Below are 20,831 nucleotides of genomic sequence, written 5' to 3'. Positions count from 1 at the left end.
AGGAAATAATAGTGTACAAAAAATACCGCTAAAATACTTATTTTCTAAGTAATAAAATCTTCAACACGATATGAATGTGTTTGAATGAGATATGTGTGACTTCATTGATTGGATCTGGATACAGTTTTCAGGATTTAACATTTCAATAAATTCCACTCTGTACCTCACACAAAATGATTGTGTACTGCCAGAAAACATTTCGAGGTCAAAGGGGCAATGTCCACTGGGCCACCTCCCCTCCAACCTTTCTCAACATTTCTGAGAACACTTTTTTCTGACAACACACTTTTTCATGAGACATTTCCTCAGTAGCAGAACTTTAGCTATAACTACAGCCTCAGACGTCCTACCATATCAGGAACAGAGACTCCAGGTAAGAAGTGATTTTAAAACAATATCAACAGGCAGTGTAAGTGTGTGTGTTGGAGTAAAGGTTGAGAGAAGGTTAATACAATGCTCAGCAAATCAATCTACATGTTCACTGAAAGGAAAAGTTAATGCAAGTTTTCAGAGGACAGACATTAGAAATTGTGAAACCATTAAGTTGAAACTGGAGAGACTAGAAAGTGCAAAGTTGTATTTAACTATTATATATTATATTTTAACTTTTATATTAATGACACACACACACATACACACACACACACTAGAGCAGGGGTTCTCAAACTATCTGCAGATAGGGACCCCTCATAGGGCAGAAAAAATTCCAAGGACCCCCTCATAACCGCAACACAAATGTAATAGCTAAATCATGTGTGTGTGTGTGTGTGTGTGTGTGTGTGTGAGAGAGAGAGAGAGAAAGATGGGAAAGGGGCAGGGGCGTTTCTAGGTTTTAAAAACATCAGGGGCTAAGCCCGAAACATCAGGGGCTGGGGGTAGGTTACAAGATAACATGATTCGATACAGAGAATAATGTATATTGTAGGTCTATATGCAGGGGGCAGCCACACCAGCCCACATTACCCCTCAGACACGCGCATTCAAATGTCAGGTAGTTAGGGGGGTTGGGGGGCATGCTCCCCCGAGAAAATTTGGATTTCTCTGCCCTACATATGTGCATTTTAAGGTGTTTGAAGGCCCCAAAAAAATGGATAACAATAGCTTTAAAAGCATGTCAGTGGGCAGTAGCATAAATTATCAAGCAGATAACAGATTCTTAAACATGAGAATGAGGATAAATGTTGAAATGAATGGTCCACACTACAAAATGGAAATGCAGAATGTTTCTTCTTATTGTTGACAATACACAATCACATATTCCAAACAGGAATGGCCTTAAATGAGAAATCTTTTAAGGATTATTTTGCATATAGATGTTACATTTCAATCAAACACCAGTGCAATCTTTTGTTTGTTTATTTTATAAATATATATCTATACTTATATTTTGCTTATAGTTTCTGTAATTAGCAAAGAACATCTGTGTTAAATAGGAATATACTGTAATAATGTTAATCAAGCTGCCTAAATCACAGGACTGTGCAGCAGTTCACACTCACAATAAAAATACAATATATTTTAAAACAAAGACAAGCTCATTATACAAAGGAAATAATATTACAGATCTAGACAAATTGGGTTGCTTATAGTTAAAAGAATGTCAAGAACGATCATTTAGGCTAGATGTATTTTTCACATTTTTGGTCACAAAATAATTTTTTTATGACACGAGTCAGTTTTGATGGCTTTGCAATATTGATAAAATGTTAGAATATTAATAATGAAAAATGATGCAGTTTTAATCTCCCTTTTGGTTATTTCAATTCTTAATTGACGACAGAACACGACGTACATGCTCGTTGTAGTTTCTTTTGCATGATACAGGGCGCGCTGCATTTGCGCTTGATATTGAAGAGTGTGCGCCGCGAGCACACGGCTGATACGACAGGAACGTTTTACTGACATGCAGCAGCAAAGCCAAAGCACAATGAAATAAGGCGACTTATGATTTCGGGGGTTTACATAGGCTATTGTCCAGTTTCATTTTTGTCAGTCAGCTTTTCAAAAAACATTCAGGGCTACACTCAAAACATTCGGGGCTGAAGCCCCGGCAAAATCGTTAACGCATGTGCTGAGGGTGAGCTAGATCATTGACAGGGGGAGCTATGAATATACGTCCACAGACGTCCAATAGAGTCCCTAGTCAGACGTTCAGATATTTAACCAGTTTTGCACGTCCACAGACGTCCATAGGGGGTCCTAGTCAGACGTTCAAATTTTGAACCTGTTTTGCACGTCCACAGGATGTACAAAAGTGGTTCTGAACTGACGGACGTTATACAGACATGATCTGAACGTCTATCTGACGTCGCGTGTTTGCTGTCATGTCAGTCATATGTCAGTGTAATTATAAGATTATGAAAGTTATGAGGTTATGAAATGTCTTTCTATGTTTGTTTTTCTATCGGCGTCATCAACTTCTCATATTTTTTTTAAAATTAATATCTAAAAATATAAAAAGAAGGATAACCCAAAAAAAGCCTGAGGCCCGGCCTGCATGTGAACTATGACGTGAAAATTGGCCCGAAGCCCGGTCCTAGGGGCGTAAATAAGTCGGGGCCCGTCGGGCTCGGGCTGAAATGCTTAACAAATTAAGCCAACCAATATTATTTATATTATTTTGGTTTCTCTACACAATATATAAAAAAAATTACAAATGCAGTGAAAATACAGGTATCGGTATCGGTATCAGTATTCGGTATCGGTGAGTACCAAAAAAGAATACAGTATCTGTATCAGACTCCTTCTGGAAAAAAGTGGTATTGGTGCATTCCTATTTAAAAAAATAAAAAAATAATAATAATATATATAAAAGTGGCGAGCGGTGAGTGTTTTAACCTGGTATGTTGAGTAACATGTCATGTCAGAAATGCACCTTGTGCATGTTTGATGGGTTTATAATAAGTGAGTTCGCTCTAGTCAAGTCAAGTCAAGTCATCTTCATTTATATAGCGCTTTTAACAATGTAGATTGTTTCAAAGCAGCTTTACAGAGATAAACGTATAATTTATGGTAACAGAGATTGTTTTGGCTTTATAGTGGTTCTTTAGTAAAGTTATTTTCCAGCTAAAGTTAGTTTTGATTGATTCGCTTCCGTCGCAACAATCATTTGTTATTAAATTAGGGGCCGCTAAGACGACACCATTCTCTCTACACAAACTTTAAACGCGAACCTGTGAGAAACGCTGATGGCGTTCACATGCGCATTAAGAATTGGTTCTATAGTTAAGTGCGTTTGAATATATGTACGCAGGTTTGTAATTCCCTACAAGCCAAGCCTAAACAAAGTACTGGTGTTTCCTTATAAATTTTGATACAGAATTTTATTTTGTCACTTCGGGGTAGGAACGCGAAACGAATTTTCCCGACAACGCCTTATCTGTAGAGTGGTAAAGGGATCCTCCATAGGGAGAGACTAGTTGGCACTTCGGCACTGCGTTGTCATCGGGTCGAGTTTCAATGTTATGAAATATTAATTTGAAAAACCATGAAGGCACAATATCAAGAGATGAAGTAGTAGGCTTGAGCATAGCGACTATATCTGTTAGACTGGTTAAAGTAATTGGCTCAAAGGAATTTAAAAACCTGGTAGCCGTGGGAGTATCCGAAAAGTGACGATTTTTGATTGTGGACGATTAAAATGTCTCCACGATCTGCTTTTGAAGAAATATCGTAGAATCGTGCATTATATCTGTTCTGGCGCCTCTGTCTCAACATAGCCTACTGAACAACGCGACGTATATTCACATAAAATGTTAACGCAGCGGAACGGGACACTGCAGTTCACAAAAGTTCACAATTTGCATGTGCTTTAATGCCTTGTCGGTTAAACATTTAATTTGCATGCTGATGCGCTGTTCTAACGTGTGCATTTCTTAGCGCGTAGCCTTCATGTGAAGCTCACATGCACTTAAAGCCTGTCTACCAGCGCCTGGATACTGGACTAAGTTATCTTTCGAGTCTTATTGTGCTAATACTGTTATATACACACAAGGTTTACATAAACAAAGTCGTTTATGTCTAAAGTGAATGCAAACTTGAGAAAATTGAGAGAAAATCTGCTTGTCAAATGCGTGTATATTAGCAACTCTTAAAGAGACAGTAGTAATAGTAAACACTCTGCCGCTTGTCCTTAAAGGGATAGTTCAACCAAAAAATAAAAAAATATCTCATCATTTACGCACTCTCTAATGTTGTTCCAAACCTGTATTAATTTCCTTCTAATATTTTCTAATATTAATATTTTGAAGAATGTGGCTATCCAAACAGTAGCTGGTCCCCATTGACTTCCATAGAAGAAAAATATACTATGGAAGTCACTGGGGTACATCAACTGTTTGGTTACCCACATTCTTCCAAATAACTTTTATTTTCAACAGAAGAAAGAAACTTGAGAGAGTAAATTATGATCATTTGAATTTTTAGGAGAACGCCTCGGTTACGACTGTAACCTCGGTTCCCTGAAGAGGGAACGAGCGTTGCGTCGAGAATGACGCTATGGGGAACGCTTTGCGTGATGACGTCTTGAAGCACATGTAAAATCAGTCCAATGGTGTAGCGGGACGTCAGAGGCGGGTGACGTCACGTACCAGGAAGCTATAAAAGCCGGCCCGAAACAGAAAACGAAAGCTTCGTAAAAGTCTGAAGTCGAGCTGACAGGCATGAAGGAGATATGGCAAGGCGACGCAACGCTCGTTCCCTCTTCAGGGAACCGAGGTTACAGTCGTAACCGAGGCGTTCCCTTTCAAGGGAACTCCCGTTGCGTCGAGAATGACGCTATGGGGAACGTCTATACCAACGCCTCCATAGCTACGAATGTCTGTCCTGTGTGTAATCTAATAGAGCAGCACTAGGATGACAAAACATGAGACCCTGGAGCAGAGTCTAGATCCAAAGAGTAAAACCTGACGAAAGTGTGCGGTGAGGACCAGCCTGCCGCATCACAGACATCCTGTAGTGAAACTCCTGAAATAAGGGCCTTAGAGGCCGCCATACTCCTTGTAGAGTGCGACCGGACAGCCAAAGGAGAAGGCTGCCCAGCCGCCTCATAAGCAAGTGAGATAGCCTCGACCACCCACTTGCTCATTCTTTGCTTAGACACCGGCCCTCCCTTGTTAGGGGAGCCAAAGCAAACAAACAACTGATCACTTCTGCGCCACAGGGCAGCTCTGTGGACGTAGGCGTCTAACGCCCGAACTGGGCAAAGCAAATTATTAGCCTCCTGGTCCGCATTCTGGAAGGGAGGAGGACAGAAGGCCTGCAGAATAATAGGTCTGGCCACATTAGTGGGGACCTTGGGGACATAACCCGGTCTGGGATGGAGAAAAGCTTTCACCATACCCGGAGCAAACTCTAAGCAGGACGGAGCAACCGACAATGCTTGAATATCCCCAATTCTCTTAAGAGAAGAAATGGCAAGAAGGAAAATAGCTTTCAAAGTCAGAAACTTTTCCGAAACCTCCTCAATGGGCTCAAAGGGGGCCAGGGACAGGCCTTGTAGAGCAATGGACAAGTCCCATGGCGGCACCCTAGAGCGGACTGCAGGCCTCAGCCTCCAAGTGCCACGAAGGAAACGAGATACCAGAGGGTCCTTCCCCACAGACATTCCACCCAAAGGAATGTGGTAAGCACCTATGGCCGCCACATAGACCTTTAAAGTGGACGGGGTCAGACCTGCAGTGAACCGGTCCTGCAGGAACTCCAGCACTGTACCAATTGGGCAGTGGACTGGGTCCAACCGACGGTCACTACACCAAGAAGTGAATACTCTCCACTTCAGGGCATAAAGTTTCCTCGTGGAGGGAGCTCTGGACTGTAGAATGGTCTCAACAACCTCAGTTGAGAGACCTGACTCTATGAGCTGGGCCCCCTCAGAGGCCAAGCCCACAGGTTCCACAGTTCTGGGCGGGGGTGAAATATTGAGCCCCCTGCCTGGGACAGAAGGTCTCTCCTGACGGGTAACTCCAGAGGATGCCCGTCGAGGAGGGAGACCAGATCGGGAAACCATACTCTGCCCGGCCAACGCGGGGCTATTAGAAGCAGGCAAACCCGGTCCCTGCGAACTCTCTCCAGAACTCCCGGGAGCAGAGCAACTGGGGGAAAGGCGTACAGACGTAGCCTCGGCCACGTCTGAACCATAGCATCCAGTCCCAGAGGAGCTGGATGCGTGAGGGAGAACCAAAGTGGACAGTGAGACGTCTCTCGAGACGCAAACAAATCCACTTGTGCTTGGCCGTACTCCCTCCATATCAGCTCCACCACCTCGGGGTGGAGCCTCCATTCCCCGGGCCTCGGCCCCTGCCTCGACAGAGTGTCTGCTCCTATATTCTGAACCCCGGGGATGTAGGCTGCTCTGAGTGACAGCAACTTCCCCTGGGACCACAAGAGGATATGGCGTGCCAGATTTGATAATGGGCGCGAGCGCAAACCCCCTTGGTGGTTGATGTAGGCGACTACCGACGTGTTGTCCGTATGCACTAACACATGGTGTCCCCTGAGGTCTGTGACAAAGCTCCTCAGAGCCCGGAAGACAGCTAACATCTCTAGGCGATTGATATGCCAGGAACGATGATGGTCTTCCCACAGACCTTGAGCTGAGCAACCCTCCAGGATCGCTCCCCAACCCGTGAGGGAAGCATCCGTTGTTAGCAGTCTGCGACGACAAGAAGCTCCCAACACTGGGCCCTGGGACAGGAACCAAGGTTTCTTCCACATAACCAAGGCACGTAGGCATCGCCGCGTGACCTTGATTGTGCGAAATGGGTTGCCCCTCGGGGAAAACCCCCTGGTCCTGAGCCACCACTGCAGGGGCCTCATGTGCAGCAGTCCAAAAGGTATCACGTTGGAAGCTGCTGCCATGAGACCCAACAGTCTCTGGAACTGTTTGACAGTGAGTAGCTGGCCTAGCTTTACACTTTTCACAGCTGCAAGGATGGACTCTATACGTGGCGGTGACAGGCGCGCCTGCATCGACACTGAGTCCCAAACCACGCCTAGGAAAGTGGTTCTCTGGAGTGGAGAAAGCACACTCTTCTTGGCGTTCAGCCGTAACCCCAGCTCTTTCATGTGGGCGAGAACAACATCTCGATGTTGAACCGCCAACTGATGCGACTGAGCTAAAATCAACCAATCGTCGATGTAGTTCATGATGCGAATCCCCTGAAGGCGCAGAGGCGCCAGAGCTGCATCCATACATTTCGTGAAAGTGCAGGGTGATAAAGCTAGGCCGAATGGAAGAACACGATATTGGTATGCTTTGCCCCCGAAAGCAAACCTCAGGAACTTCCAATGACACGGACGGATGGAAATATGGAAATATGCGTCCTTGAGATCTATCGTGACAAACCAGTCCTCGGACCTGATCTGTGGCACGATCTGTCTCAATGTCAACATTTTGAACTTGAGCTGCATGACTGAAGATCCAAAATGGGACGCAATCCCCCGTCCTTTTTTGGAACTATGAAGTACCGGCTGTAAAACCCGGTTTCCCTGTCGGAGGGAGGTACATATTCTATGGCCCCTTTCTCTAACAGAGTGTTTACTTCCTGTTCCATAACCAGAACCTGCTCGGGGCCCACCACTGTGGGTAGGACCCCCATAAACCGAGGTGGGCGTTTCTTGAATTGTATCTGATACCCTTTTTCTACGGTCTGCAGGACCCAACGAGAAACATTTGACAGTAGCTTCCACGCTGTCAAAGATTCTACTAGAGGTACCAGCCTCTCGAGACTGGTTTCTGGATTTTGTTGTTGTTGAGCAGTCAATTCGACGCCCTGTAACGGCGCACCGGCAGGGAGCGACCGAACAGACTGCTCTAACACCCTCCTCGGAGGGGGCGGGCATCCCGAGGCCACTACGTTTCCGGGTGGTCCTTGAGATATGTGCTCGCCGGAGACCGCTGCGCCCTGTAACACCGATGGCGGCAGGGTTGGCAGAACGGTCCCCTGAGGGTACCGAAGAGAGACGGGCACCGTAAAAAGAGGTGTTAACCGCTCTGCTTCGGGGGGGACTACCCTCATTAATCCTGAGCCCTCGGACGTCAGGATTTCTTCCCAGCAGCCTTCTTGGCGGTAATAACGGTCCGCAGATCCGTTCTACCCCTCGAAGACTGCTGGGTTTGAGCGCGCCCTCCGTGTCCCCGAGATTTTTGTGGGGGAGCACGGGAGGACACGCTCTGCTTCTGAGTGGCACGATGCTCAGCACCCTTTTTAGAGGAGTGAGGCTGCTCCCGCTCAGCAGCCTCATAGAAAGAACGGCGGGGAAGAAGCTTTTGAAGAGCAGATGCTTGTTTAGCGGCTTCTTGTGATTTTGCAACCGCAATATTTACTGCATCCCCAAATAACCCGGCAGTGGAAACCGGAGCGTCTAACAGAACATGCTTTTCTTTGTCCTTAATATCGCTCAGGTTGAGCCACAGATGCCTCTCAGTGGCCACCAGGGCTGCCATAGACCGCCCGATAGATTTAGCGGTCTCCTTGGTGGCTCTGAGAGAAACATCCGTGGCTCTGCGCAGTTCAGCCACAGTGTCGGGACCGATTCCCCCGCCCTCCTCTAAATCCCCCAATAATTCTGCCTGATAGGCTTGTAAAATGGACATCGTATGCAGACACGCTGCAGCTTGACCAGCGGCTGCATACGACTTATTAATCAGGGTAGATGTCAACTTTACTGGCTTTGAGGGAAGTGTAGGAGCCTTCAGGGAAGATGCCGTTGCTGGAGAGAGATAGCCCGCGAGCGTCTCTTCCACCTTCGGCATCTCCCCATAACCATGCTCTTTATATTGTGAAATGGTGGAATATAGAGAGGTGTGTGGTGTGTAAACTCTGTAAGAGACTGGTCTCCCCCACGATCTCGACACCTCGGTGTGGAGATCGGGGAAAAACGGCAGGCTCCTACGCTGGGGCTGAGCACGAGATGGCAGGAAGCGTTCGTCGAGTTTGCTTTTTGAACGAACGTCCTGCCTATCCTCTGGCCACTCAATAGACAATCTGTCAACTGCTCTCGTGATCACATCGAGCAGTTCTTCAAAAGCATGAGACTGAGGTGGCGAATCCTCAGACTCAGCATCAATACTTACAACATCCAACTCCTCAGAGCTGGATAGTTGCAGTACTGGTGCCTCTATCGGGGGGGAAGTAACCGCAACGCGTGCTTCCACACCCTGATGAGAGGCACTGGATCTATCAGAAGGAGGCTGAGATAAGGCAGAGCCCGTCTCAACATCCACTGATAGATCCATCTGCGAACCCCAGGTCTGAGATCGACGCCGTGCCTCGGCAGCGGCGGGACCAAAGCCCTGGGGAACGTGGTCGGGATTGAACCGAGCCAAGCGGGATCGGAGCGTACGCAATGGAAGCGCACAGCAATGCTCACAGTCACCACCCTCGAGTGCTGACTGGGCATGCTCCTCTCCCAAACAAACAACACAAAGAGTGTGTGTGTCACCTCCCGTTAAATAACGCGGGCAGGGATGGACACACACTCTAAACTGCTGCTTGCTCGCCATACTGAATATAATATATATATATACAGACAACACCAAATAAGACAGACAGATTTCAACACAGAGCGCTACTGAAGACTCAGAAAGCTTTCGTTTTCTGTTTCGGGCCGGCTTTTATAGCTTCCTGGTACGTGACGTCACCCGCCTCTGACGTCCCGCTACACCATTGGACTGATTTTACATGTGCTTCAAGACGTCATCACGCAAAGCGTTCCCCATAGCGTCATTCTCGACGCAACGGGAGTTCCCTTGAAAGGGAACTATCCCTTTAATGTTAATAAAACAACAAAATGCTAGGAGAAAATCACTCACTGCTCTCGACTGATAACTTTAATAGTAGTTAAAAGTATCAATTTATACAGTGAATTTTGTTTTGTTTTATTTTCATATTTGTTCACTTAATTACTTTCTTCAATGCTACTGTTAAATACACCTACTGTAGCTGAAAACATAAAGCACTGTTTAGCCTATTTAATTTGTATATTAAGTTGTGTATGTGTAATGTGTATCTTTGATCTTAATATTTAATAACAAAGAAAATAATGACAAATATTTTTATCTTTGCCCCTGTCTGCCATTTTTTTATTTGTATATTTTGTTACCTAAGGCTTTGTTTTTAGAATATGGACATTAGATTGGCTGTAATGCTAAGTCACAAAATAGTAAAACCAACATAAAAAGAATCGTGATAAAATCGTTAATTGTGATTTTCCTGAAAAAAATCGTGATATGATATTTTTGCCATATCGCCCACCCCTAAGTGGAAGGTACTATAGACTGTCTAATTGTAACTAATTTCTCCACAAAAAAATGTAAGAAATTTTCACATGTAGAAACAGATTCAGTCAGATAATTATTAGCCACAGGATTAAAAACCGAATTTAAAACCTTGAATAACATCCTAGGATTGTTTGAGTTTCTCGCTATCAACTGTACAAATAGGATACAGAATCCAATTTATTAATCGTCCTCCGCGTTTCAACGGCGTGGTATCCACTTCCGTGAGACCGGAACTGGCGCATGTACTGTCACGAGAGCTACAATCTCTGCTGAGTAAAGAGGCCATAGAACATGTTCCTCTTCCAGAGAGAGAGTCGGGCTATTACAGCAGATACTTCCTGGTCCCCAAGAAGGATGGGGGGTTGCGTCCAATCTTCGATCTTCGAGGCTTAAAACGTACAGTCAAAGCGCTCAAGTTCAAGATGTTAACTGTAAAGATGATCGTGTCATAAATTCAACATCACGTTTGGTTCGTCATGATCGATCTAAGGGACGTATACTTTCATATAGAAATATTGCCACAACACAGGAGGATCCCAAGTTTGCTTTTGGGGGCGAAGCTTACAAATATCTGTTCCCTCCATTCGACCTAGCCATGTTACATAGACAATTGGCTTATACTGGCCCAGTCTAAAGAGCTTGCGCTTCGACACTGAGATCGATCTACGCTCATCTTCTCTCTATGGGGCTGAGATGCAACGCCAAGAAGGGCATACTCTCTCCCGCCCTGAGGGTAACATGCTTGGGGTTAAATTGGACTCTGTCAAATTTAACCCCAAGCACAAACTTGTAGGGGCTGGAGCACGTGGATTTTAAGTCGGAACTGTTCTGGTGAATGCATTGAGAATGATCTGCCTTCTGTTGCTTAGTCTGGCCTTCTGGAATTTTACTGCCTGCCCTCGCCAACTTCAACAGAGAGCTCCCTGCTTGTCTGATATGGTCCTATTCTACTCATCTCTGGAGTTACAGAGTTTGAATTCCTAGGATCGCTTGTCAGACGGAGTATACAATCATTGCACTGCACTTAAATCTATAAATCTAAGGGTGACCGTGCCTTTTCAGTGAAGGGTCCGAAATTATGGAATAGTCTTCCTTTCCATGTGAGGTCTTCTTAAGTCTTCTTTAAAAACATATCTGTTTTCTTTGGCTTTGAATAGATCATGAAATGGGTTTTTGAAGCTGATTGTATTTATTCTTGCTTGTTCTGTAAAGCACTTTGGGTCAACTTCTGTTGTTTTTAAATATGCTATAAAAATAAAGGTTGACTTGACTTGATCAGAGAAGGTTAGGAGGAGTCAGCAGGACTCATCAGTGGCATTCGGTCCCTGTACAAAACAACAACAACTGTGAACATGCTGAAATCAGGAGCAACTAGGGCTGCACACTTTAGGGGGAAAATCTGGTTAAATTCTGGGTAAAATTGCGATTTTACATCGTGCCTACTTGTAGGGTTGCACTATTTCATTATTATGAAATTACAGTATTTAAGAATAAATATAATATAGTAGTTAATATAATAATAATAATTGTACCTTTATTTTATAAGAAAAATGCAGGCAGCCTATAACTATAAATAATTAGAAAGGAACACTTAAGAAACAACAAAGAACAAGACCAAATGGTGACAGGGAAAACTAAGCAGAATATGACAATGAAACTAAACAAGAAAAGGTTGTGACAGGCATCTCCTTCACATTCAAACAGGTCTCGTCTCCGTGTTGACGATTCCAAGATGGCGGCACTTTTGACGTACCTGAAGCAGCCGAGCTGCATCTACTGTACATATCTATGGTTGGCGACCCTAGCTGCGGTGAATGCACAGGTAAGTGCACTTCCTCAGACAAAATGTGCAAGTGTAACCAGATGTATTTCATGAGATTAAGGATACAAAACCTCTGTGGAAGTTTTTTTTAGACTTTTTTTTATGAACCATTCCTTCAAAAATAGGAAGTGTTACAACCCAAACCTGATGAACTTCAGATTTTAAATAAAGACACCAGAGGACTTCATTTCTTAGCAGACGAAGGAAACAAAAAACATCCAGGTAAGATTGAAATGTTGTTACAAAATGTGAATGTGCTATCAAAAATATCACTGGACAGATTCAATATCATTTGAAGGAAAAATTGTCTCAGGTTACGTATATAACCTGGTTCCCTAAGAGGGGTTGGTAATGATATTTCCATAGTGTCAACACCATGACAGCATCTAGTTCCCCTTTCAGGGAACCAAGTTACATGCGTAACCAGAAACGTTCCCTTTCGGAACTCAACTCTGTCATGGCATTGACACTATGGGAATGTCATTACCAACGCTGCCACACTGAGGAAGAATTTCTGCTCAACAAGGCTGTGTAATACTGTTGAATGCAGACGTGACTTGGTAAACCCTGAAGGACCTGTGACCCTGGAGTTAAGCCCATGTCCAGACTGTAAATCCTGAGTAATGTGTGCGGAGAGGGCCAGCCGGCTGCAGCACAAACCTTAGGTCAGGGCTCACCCTTAGATAGAGCTATAGAAGATGCTACACTCCTTGTGGATTTCCAGAGGCAAAGCCATTACGAGAGCCTCATAGGACAGAGCGATAGCATCTATAATCCAATGGGAAAGGCACTGCTTGGTCAAGGTCAAGGTCAAGGTCAAAGTTTATTTATAAAGCACATTTACAAGCAGTCACTACTGCCCCAAAGTGCTGTACAAGTATAGGAAATAACATAAAATACAAAACTATTTAAATTTTTTTTTTTAAAAACAGACAACAAAGAATAAAAAATGTCACAGCTCAGCCAATATTAGAACGCCAATGCAAACAAATAAGTTTTTAATAATGATTTAAAACACTCGACAGAGGTAGCTGCTCTAATACTGAGAGGAAGCGAGTTCCAGAGCGTAGGTCCTGCTATTGAAAAAGCTCTGTCTCCTCTGGTTTTCCGTCTAGACCTTGGACAGTCTAAAAACAATTGGCCAGTAGACCTTAGTGTTCTAACAGGAGTGTGCAAACTAAGCATGTCTGATAAATATGGAGGTGCCAATCCATTTAACGATTTAAAAACGAACAATAAGATTTTAAAATGAATTCTAAAAACAACAGGCAACCAATGGAGAGACGACAATATAGGGGTGATGTGGTCACTGCGCTTTTTTCCTGTCAACAGACGTGCCGCTGCATTTTGGACTAATTGCAATCGGCGAATTGAACCCTGGTCAAGACCATAATATAATGAATTGCAATAGTCCAAACGATTTGTAATCAAAGCATGCACAACTTTTTCCAGTTGGCTATGTGGCAGATACGGCTTGACCTTTCTAAGAAGTCTGAGTTGAAAGAAACTTGATTTTACCACTGAGCTAATTTGACTTTCAAGTTTAAAATAACTATCAATTAAAACACCAAGACTTTTTACACATGGGCAGCAGTTTGAAAATGTTGGGCCAAGAGCACTTAAGCCTGAGATATCAAATTCTCCAAAAAATTATAACTTCAGTTTTTTTATCGTTTAAATAAAAAAAAAAAAAATTCAGTGACATCCAGTCTTTTACTAGCCTGGTTCTACCAGACTCTCGTACATTTCATTTGTACAGAGAGTCTGGCCTCGCTCCATTGAGAAACGTTTACTTCCTTGTAGGCGGGTACTCTGTTGAAGTTCAAAACTATTGGATCTGCCCAGAGTCACTCAGGATCTGCCATAGCCAATCGCTAACGTGTGGTCGTGACGTATGTCATGCGCCGAAACCGGCCGGAAACAACAAGTCCGAATGATCAGAGGATTATGTTTAGAATAAGATGTCTGTCAACGAGAGCTGCAGGTTTTGTTCATCGAATTTAAGAGTTCAAGGAACAATTGTAAATTCTAAATGTATATTTGACACTCAGTCATTTAATGCAGGTCTGTGGTCACTGTCTCAAAGAGCATGCACAAAGTCCAAATGAAAACAATTCCCCATCGTCCAAATTAAACAATTCCCCATCGTTAGTACACACTGATGGCCTAAGACATGAAACGAGCGGTTTGTGTGAGAAAACGAACAGTAGCCTATTTATATAGTTTTTACCTCTCTGAGGGCGCGCGCGCATCCTGGTGTGTGACGTGTACGCAGACTGGTGCATAGATATATACACTAGAAGTCGCCTTGTCTACGGCAGTTCATTGGAACGAATGTCTTTAAGGCAACATCTAGTGTATATATCTATGCCGCTGCGGTCGTTTCGGATCTGCCGCAAATGCTGTACAGTGATCACCGTCCAAAATGTCACGGTCATCGTGCACCCCGAGCTGCCCAGCACGAACTCCTAACTTTTCTGCCTCCTTCACTTGGTCCTCCATTAGTGCAACAAGAGGGGAGACGACAACAACTATCGGCTTTGCATCCCTATCGTTCGCCTTAGCTAACTCATTAGCGGAGTGAGCTGGAAAATCAAACTTTTCCCGAACCCCGTGGGGAGGAGGGCCACAACATCATGGCCACCAACAAAACTTAGCAAACATTGTTCTTGCTCCGGCTTTAACTTCTATATATTCGGCAGTTTTGCAACAACGGACCGAATAGCTTTTCTCACGTCTTTCTCCGCTGCCATTACTGAACTCCAACGCAAACTGACGCACTACATCAACGTCATCGTTCTCAGCCACTCCCTCTGTTTGCTGATTGGTCCTACAAAAAATTGGTTTCTGGAAACCTAAGAATATACAGCAGTCCCAGACGTAGTACTGAAGGAAAATGAAATTGAGCGGAAGTGCGTAGGAGGGCGCAGCCAGGCTAGTCTTTTACTTCATGTAAACAATTTCTCAGTGCTTCAACTGAGTTAGTATTAGTATTCAAAGGTAAGTAAATTTGGACGTCATCCGCGAAGCAATGAAAAGAGATGTTATATTTTTGGAAAATTGATCCCAAGGGCAACATATACAACGAAAATAAGACTGGGCCCAAAATTTATCCCTGAGGCACCCCGCTAGTAATCGGGGCTTTCTTTGAATAAAAAGGCCCGAGGTTCACAGAAAAAGACCTATCTGACAGATATGACCGAAACCACTTCAGAGCAGTGCCTGTGATGCCTGCACAGGACTCGAGTCTAGACAATAGAATCTTGTGGTCAACAGTATCAAACGCTGCAGTCAAATCTAAGAGTACTAGTACAGCAGAGCTACCAGAATCAGAGATTAAAAGAAGATCATTAAAAACTTTTAAAAGAGCAGTTTCCGTACTATGACAGGATTTAAAACCAGACTGGAATTTTTCACAGATATTATTTAAATTGAGGTGCAATTGGAGTTGTGCATATACCACTTTTTCTAAAACTTTGGATAGAAAGGGCAGCTTAGAAACTGGCCTGTAATTAGACAAAGCTGAGGGGTCTAAATTATGCTTCTTCAAAAGAGGTTGTACAATGGCCTTTTTAAAAGCTGCCGGAACATACCCAGCTGACAGAGACATATTTATCAGATTTAAAATAAACGGGCCAATCGTGTCAAAAACATCTTTAAAAAGCTTGGCAGGAAGGCTGTCCAAGGAACAGACTGAATGTCTTAAACCTTGAACCGTCTTTGACAAATCAGAAAAAGATAATGGCACAAAATCTTCAAAAACAGCTGTACATAAAGGTATAATGCTTGGATCAGGCACAACACAATGGGTTACAGCCCGGATACTGGACACTTTATCAGTGAAGAATTTACAAAATCTGTCACACAAAAGGGCGCTAGGGATAATACCAGTGTGTTCAGGAGGATTAATTTTTAATAGGATTAACCTATTTAAGACATTAAAAAGAACAAAGGGTTTGTGGCAGTTGTTTTGCACAAGGTTTGATATATACTGAGTCTTTGCAGCTTTAACAGCGTCCTGATAATTAGACAAACAATCTCTTAAAATTCCCAAGGATACATGCAGTGGTGACTGTGTTACTAAAGCAGACCAGAAAACAAGACGGGGTAGCTGCAGGTCAGAGCACTGGGCGTGCAGAAAGGAGGTGTGTTTTGGAGGTGTGAATTGCTACAACAGAAACTAACCCTGCCGCACACCTTGGTCGACAGCTTTCGCGACCAATAATAAAGACCCTTCTACGCGCACCTACCATTCGGCATGCCCCAAACTTTCGTCATGCTCATTACTCCAACCTGCAGATATCCACACTTGCAAAAAACTGGGAGAATGTACGCCACTGGCCCGACATAAATCCTAAGAGCCTGGATTGGTTATAGTAGATGCAGCCTCTCTATTGCTATGGTGATTCATGCGGTGAAGGGAAGTACGACCTTGTTACAGGAGCTGGTTACAGGAGGTGTGCAAAATAGCTCTGATCATACCTGGGGAAAGTCTACTGACAGGGCCTGCAGATCTCCTACTCTTTTGAGCAATGTCAATGCAAATAGTAGAGCCACCCTAAAAGTGAGAAGCCTCTCTGAGGCTGACTCTAAGGGCTCAAATGGAGCCTCTGATAAAATATAAAAAACTTTCCAGGACCACAGAAAGATCCTACAAAGGAACTCTGCAATTTTAGGTCATACAATTTTCTTGTGGTGGTAGCTCTGGAAGTCAAAAGTGTCTCAACATCCTCAGTTGAGAGATCAGAATCTATGAGCTGTTACCTTTCAGGGACAAGACCCAAAGTTTCCAAATCTTCAGCCAGAAAGTAAATTGCCCTCTGGGAGAGCCGTTTGGTTTCTGCCAAAAGCAGGAACTGCTGTGCCTGCCTGAATAGGAGGTGCAAGCACAGCTCGCTCTGGTGACTGATGTAAGACACTCTATTGTAAGTTGCTTTGGATAAAAGCGTCTTTTAAATGTGTACATGCAAATCATTTTCTTTGCCATGCCATGTGCTTGCTGTGGCTTCAGTGCTTGCTTGACCCCATATTGCTGCTTGCATCTTTATTTTAAAATGGATTTCTTCAGTATTAACTCTTTCCCTGCCATTGAGGGAAATTCCATCATTTGTGACAAAACGCTTCCCCGCCATTGACGGGAATTTCTGGCATTTCGTGTTTTCACTGTTTTACGGTGGGGGCACTATTACGCATCTTCTGAAAGAGTACCGAATCTCCTGATCAAAACACAGGTGAAAAAGAAGCAGAAACATTCATTCATCAACATTAAACATCACATTAATCAAACTGCCTAATGTTATCGAATGAAAAGTCGACCCTGGACAAGCTATAGGACTGTGCAAGCTTTGAGGGTGTTGACTCAATCTACTCTATCCATCTATTATTTGATCATCGTTCTGAATTAGATCTAGATATAGTCTTTGACAAAAACGTGATTTTTTCAGCTTTTTGCTCAAATTGTTGTTGTTGTTTTTTAACTTAAAAAGGAAACGCATAAAGCTAGAATAAAACCTTTTTGTTTTTTAAAGCTGAGGGTGTGCTCTTTATTTTGAAATTTTGCATGTTTGAGATATTCACACAACAAAATATTCTGGGAGTCATGAAAATTTTGTGAAAATGATCAAAAATGCTGGCAGTGGCTAGCTACTTTGTTCAAAAATGCTGACGGGTAAAGAGTTAAACAGTATTCATTACCATCAGATATAATTTTGTTAATATATGATAAATATTCTAAGTATAAATTATACCTTTTATTTGTTATTTACTGCAGCCCTGGCATCACAGGCCATTGAAGTGGCAGCTCTAGGAAGACCTCTGTTTCCTGGTATGCTGTATGACTGCCGCAGGGATACCTTCATTCCAGGTGCTTTACAAACATAAAATATATAAATAAATAAAAGTTTATTTTCCCCTCTTCATCAAATACTGCATCACTAATTACCAATACTTGTTAAACAACACTATAAAACCTGCATGTTTCTTGAACAGTACATCACTTCCTCGTACGTCTATCTGTAAATTACAGCAACGTCTGTCTGTCTGTCAGTCAGTCAGTCTGTCTGTCTGTGTGTGTGTGTGTGTTATTCGCATATCTCTTGAACCGTTAGTCCAATGGATTTCAAACTTGAGCGTTGTCTTGCTACGGGCACAAGTAAGTGCAGTGCCAAGTTTGACGTTGCTTGGATTAGAAATGCAAAAAATATAGTAAAATTTATCTGTGAGCACAGCTGGCCACTCCCCCTCTCACACTGACACTGAGTGAGCACAGCTGGCCACTCCCCCTCTCACACTGACACTGAGCACAGATGGCCACTCCCCCTCTCACACTGCACACTGAGTGAGCACAGCTGGCCCCTCCCCCTCTCACACTGACACTGAGTGAGCACAGCTGGCCACTCCCCCTCTCACACTGACACTGAGTGAGCACAGCTGGCCACTCCCCCTCTCACACTGCACACTGAGTGAGCACAGCTGGCCCCTCCCCCTCTCACACTGACACTGAGTGAGCACAGCTGGCCACTCCCCCTCTCACATTGACACTGAGTGAGCACAGCTGGCCCCTCCCCCTCTCACACACACACTGAGTGAGCACAGCTGGCCCCTCCCCCTCTCACACTGACACTGAGTGAGCACAGCTGGCCCCTCCCCCTCTCACACTGACACTGAGTGAGCACAGCTGGCCCTGACAGTAGGCTTGTTTGAGATGCGCCTTGCCTCACCTGAAATGTTTGCGAGAGTAGGCGGCTGCAGTGAGAGGAGGAGTGAAAAAAGCGCAGGCAAGCCGGACAGTTCTCTCTTCTCGCAGTGGATCTGACACCTGCGAGATCAGAGATGGATATCGTGGGATTCACGCTCGTGCACAGTGTTGCTAATAAACTGGATGTAATTCAAGTTCTTTTGCTTTTATATGAAAATAAATATAATGAACAAGACACCCAAAGTAGCCTACTTATTTAATTCCATTCCAAATACATGTTTATCAGTCTTTTTTTCTTTAATACAGACATGTGTTTTTATTTTATTATTTTTTTATAAAAATTACATTGCATAACCAATAGAGATCGCACTGTTAGGTAGTTTGGGAGTATTCACACATCACGTATACACATAAAACATGATATCAGAGTTTTAAAATCAAACATTTTAAAAGAGAACAATACATCACGGTTGTTTAAACCAATGAGCATTAAGCTGTGTCGTCAGCAAGTCGTTTCCCATCATGCTTTTGATCAGCACAGTCGGTGGAGAGCAACTGTGCTCGACTGCAGAATCCGACACCTCCGCCTTGCGCTCGCGAGAGATTTTTGACATACGTCAGCATGACATCAGAGCAAGGCGGACCACACTCGGACACATTTCTAACCGGCATGCATCTCGCGCTGATCACCGGTGATCGATTCTGCGCAGATTTCGTTCATCTCAAACAAGCCTAATGTCACCTCACTCAGTGTCAAGCTCACACTGACACTGAGTGAGCACAGCTGGCCACTCCCCCTCTCACACTGACACTGAGTGAGCACAGATGGCCACTCCCCCTCTCACACTGACACTGAGTGAGCACAGATGGCCACTCCCCCTCTCACACTGACACTGAGTGAGCACAGCTGGCCCCTCCCCCTCTCACACTGACACTGAGTGAGCACAGCTGGCCCCTCCCCCTCTCACACTGACACTGAGTGAGCACAGCTGGCCCCTCCCCCTCTCACACTGACACTGAGTGAGCACAGCTGGCCCCTCCCCCTCTCACACTGACACTGAGTGAGCACAGATGGCCCCTCCCCCTCTCACACTGACACTGAGTGAGCACAGCTGGCCCCTCCCCCTCTCACACTGACACTGAGTGAGCACAGCTGGCCCCTCCCCCTCTCACACTGACACTGAGTGAGCACAGCTGGCCCCTCCCCCTCTCACACTGACACTGAGTGAGCACAGCTGGCCACTCCCCCTCTCACACTGACACTGAGTGAGCACAGATGGCCACTCCCCCTCTCACACTGACACTGAGTGAGCACAGCTGGCCACTCCCCCTCTCACACTGACACTGAGTGAGCACAGATGGCCACTCCCCCTCTCACACTGACACTGAGTGAGCACAGCTGGCCCCTCCCCCTCTCACACTGACACTGAGTGAGCACAGCTGGCCACTCCCCCTTTCACACTGACACTGAGTGAGCACAGATGGCCACTCCCCCTCTCACACTGACACTGAGTGAGCACAGCTGGCCACTCCCCCTCTCACACTGAGTGAGTACAGCTGGCCCCTCCCCCTCTCACACTGACACTGAGTGAGCACAGAAGTGCATAGCAGGCCACTCCCCCTCCCACACTGACACTAGGCTTGTTCGACTTCATGCAGCTCTGCGCAGACCGATCAGCGGCTGACTTAAAGCAGTGCATGCCGGTAAGAAATTTTGTCCGACTTGATACAGCGCCGACGCCACATGACTGTGACGTATGCCATCAAAGCACCGCGAGACTGATTCGAGAGTAGCCGGAGAACTCAGCCAGCGCAGCTTCTCAAGAGCGGCTGCAGGAGGGCTGATGACGACACATCGCTGTTCCACGATTGGCCGGATTCACCGCATGACAACGATCACGTGTGTTTCATGTTTATTCGAACACCTTTAGTTCCTCTAAAGCTCTCAAATCAGTTTATTATAACAGTGAACACTCTTTTCATGTCGTTGTCATGTTATATTGTGTCATGTTTATCAAATTAAAACTGAT

The 20,831-nt window shown here is 44.6% G+C and overlaps 1 protein-coding gene across 5 annotated transcripts in view; it reads left to right on the top strand.

Moving 5' to 3' along the window:
- Positions 1-238: 238 nt before the first annotated feature.
- Positions 239-20,831, top strand: part of LOC311084150 (neoverrucotoxin subunit beta-like) — a 53,382-nt gene continuing 32,789 nt past the window's right edge. For 2 of the 5 annotated variants that reach the window (XM_084116055.1, XM_084116057.1), the window contains exons 1-5: positions 300-373; positions 11,987-12,104; positions 12,230-12,326; positions 17,875-17,967; positions 20,461-20,701. Coding sequence is in view for 2 of the 5 variants with exons in the window: in XM_084116053.1 (XP_083972179.1) it covers positions 12,015-12,104; positions 12,230-12,326; positions 17,875-17,967 (280 nt within the window). In the remaining 3 variants the exon portion in view is untranslated. Of the gene's footprint in view, positions 374-11,986; positions 12,105-12,229; positions 12,327-17,874; positions 17,968-20,460; positions 20,702-20,831 lie in introns of all 5 variants that reach the window. The other 3 variants (XM_084116053.1, XM_084116056.1, XM_084116054.1) reach the window with 3 other exon arrangements.

Source organism: Abramis brama (assembly GCF_963993115.1).
Source record: "Abramis brama genome assembly, chromosome: 1".
NCBI lineage: Eukaryota > Metazoa > Chordata > Actinopteri > Cypriniformes > Leuciscidae > Abramis > Abramis brama.
This window is presented reverse-complemented; position numbering and strand designations above follow the sequence as displayed.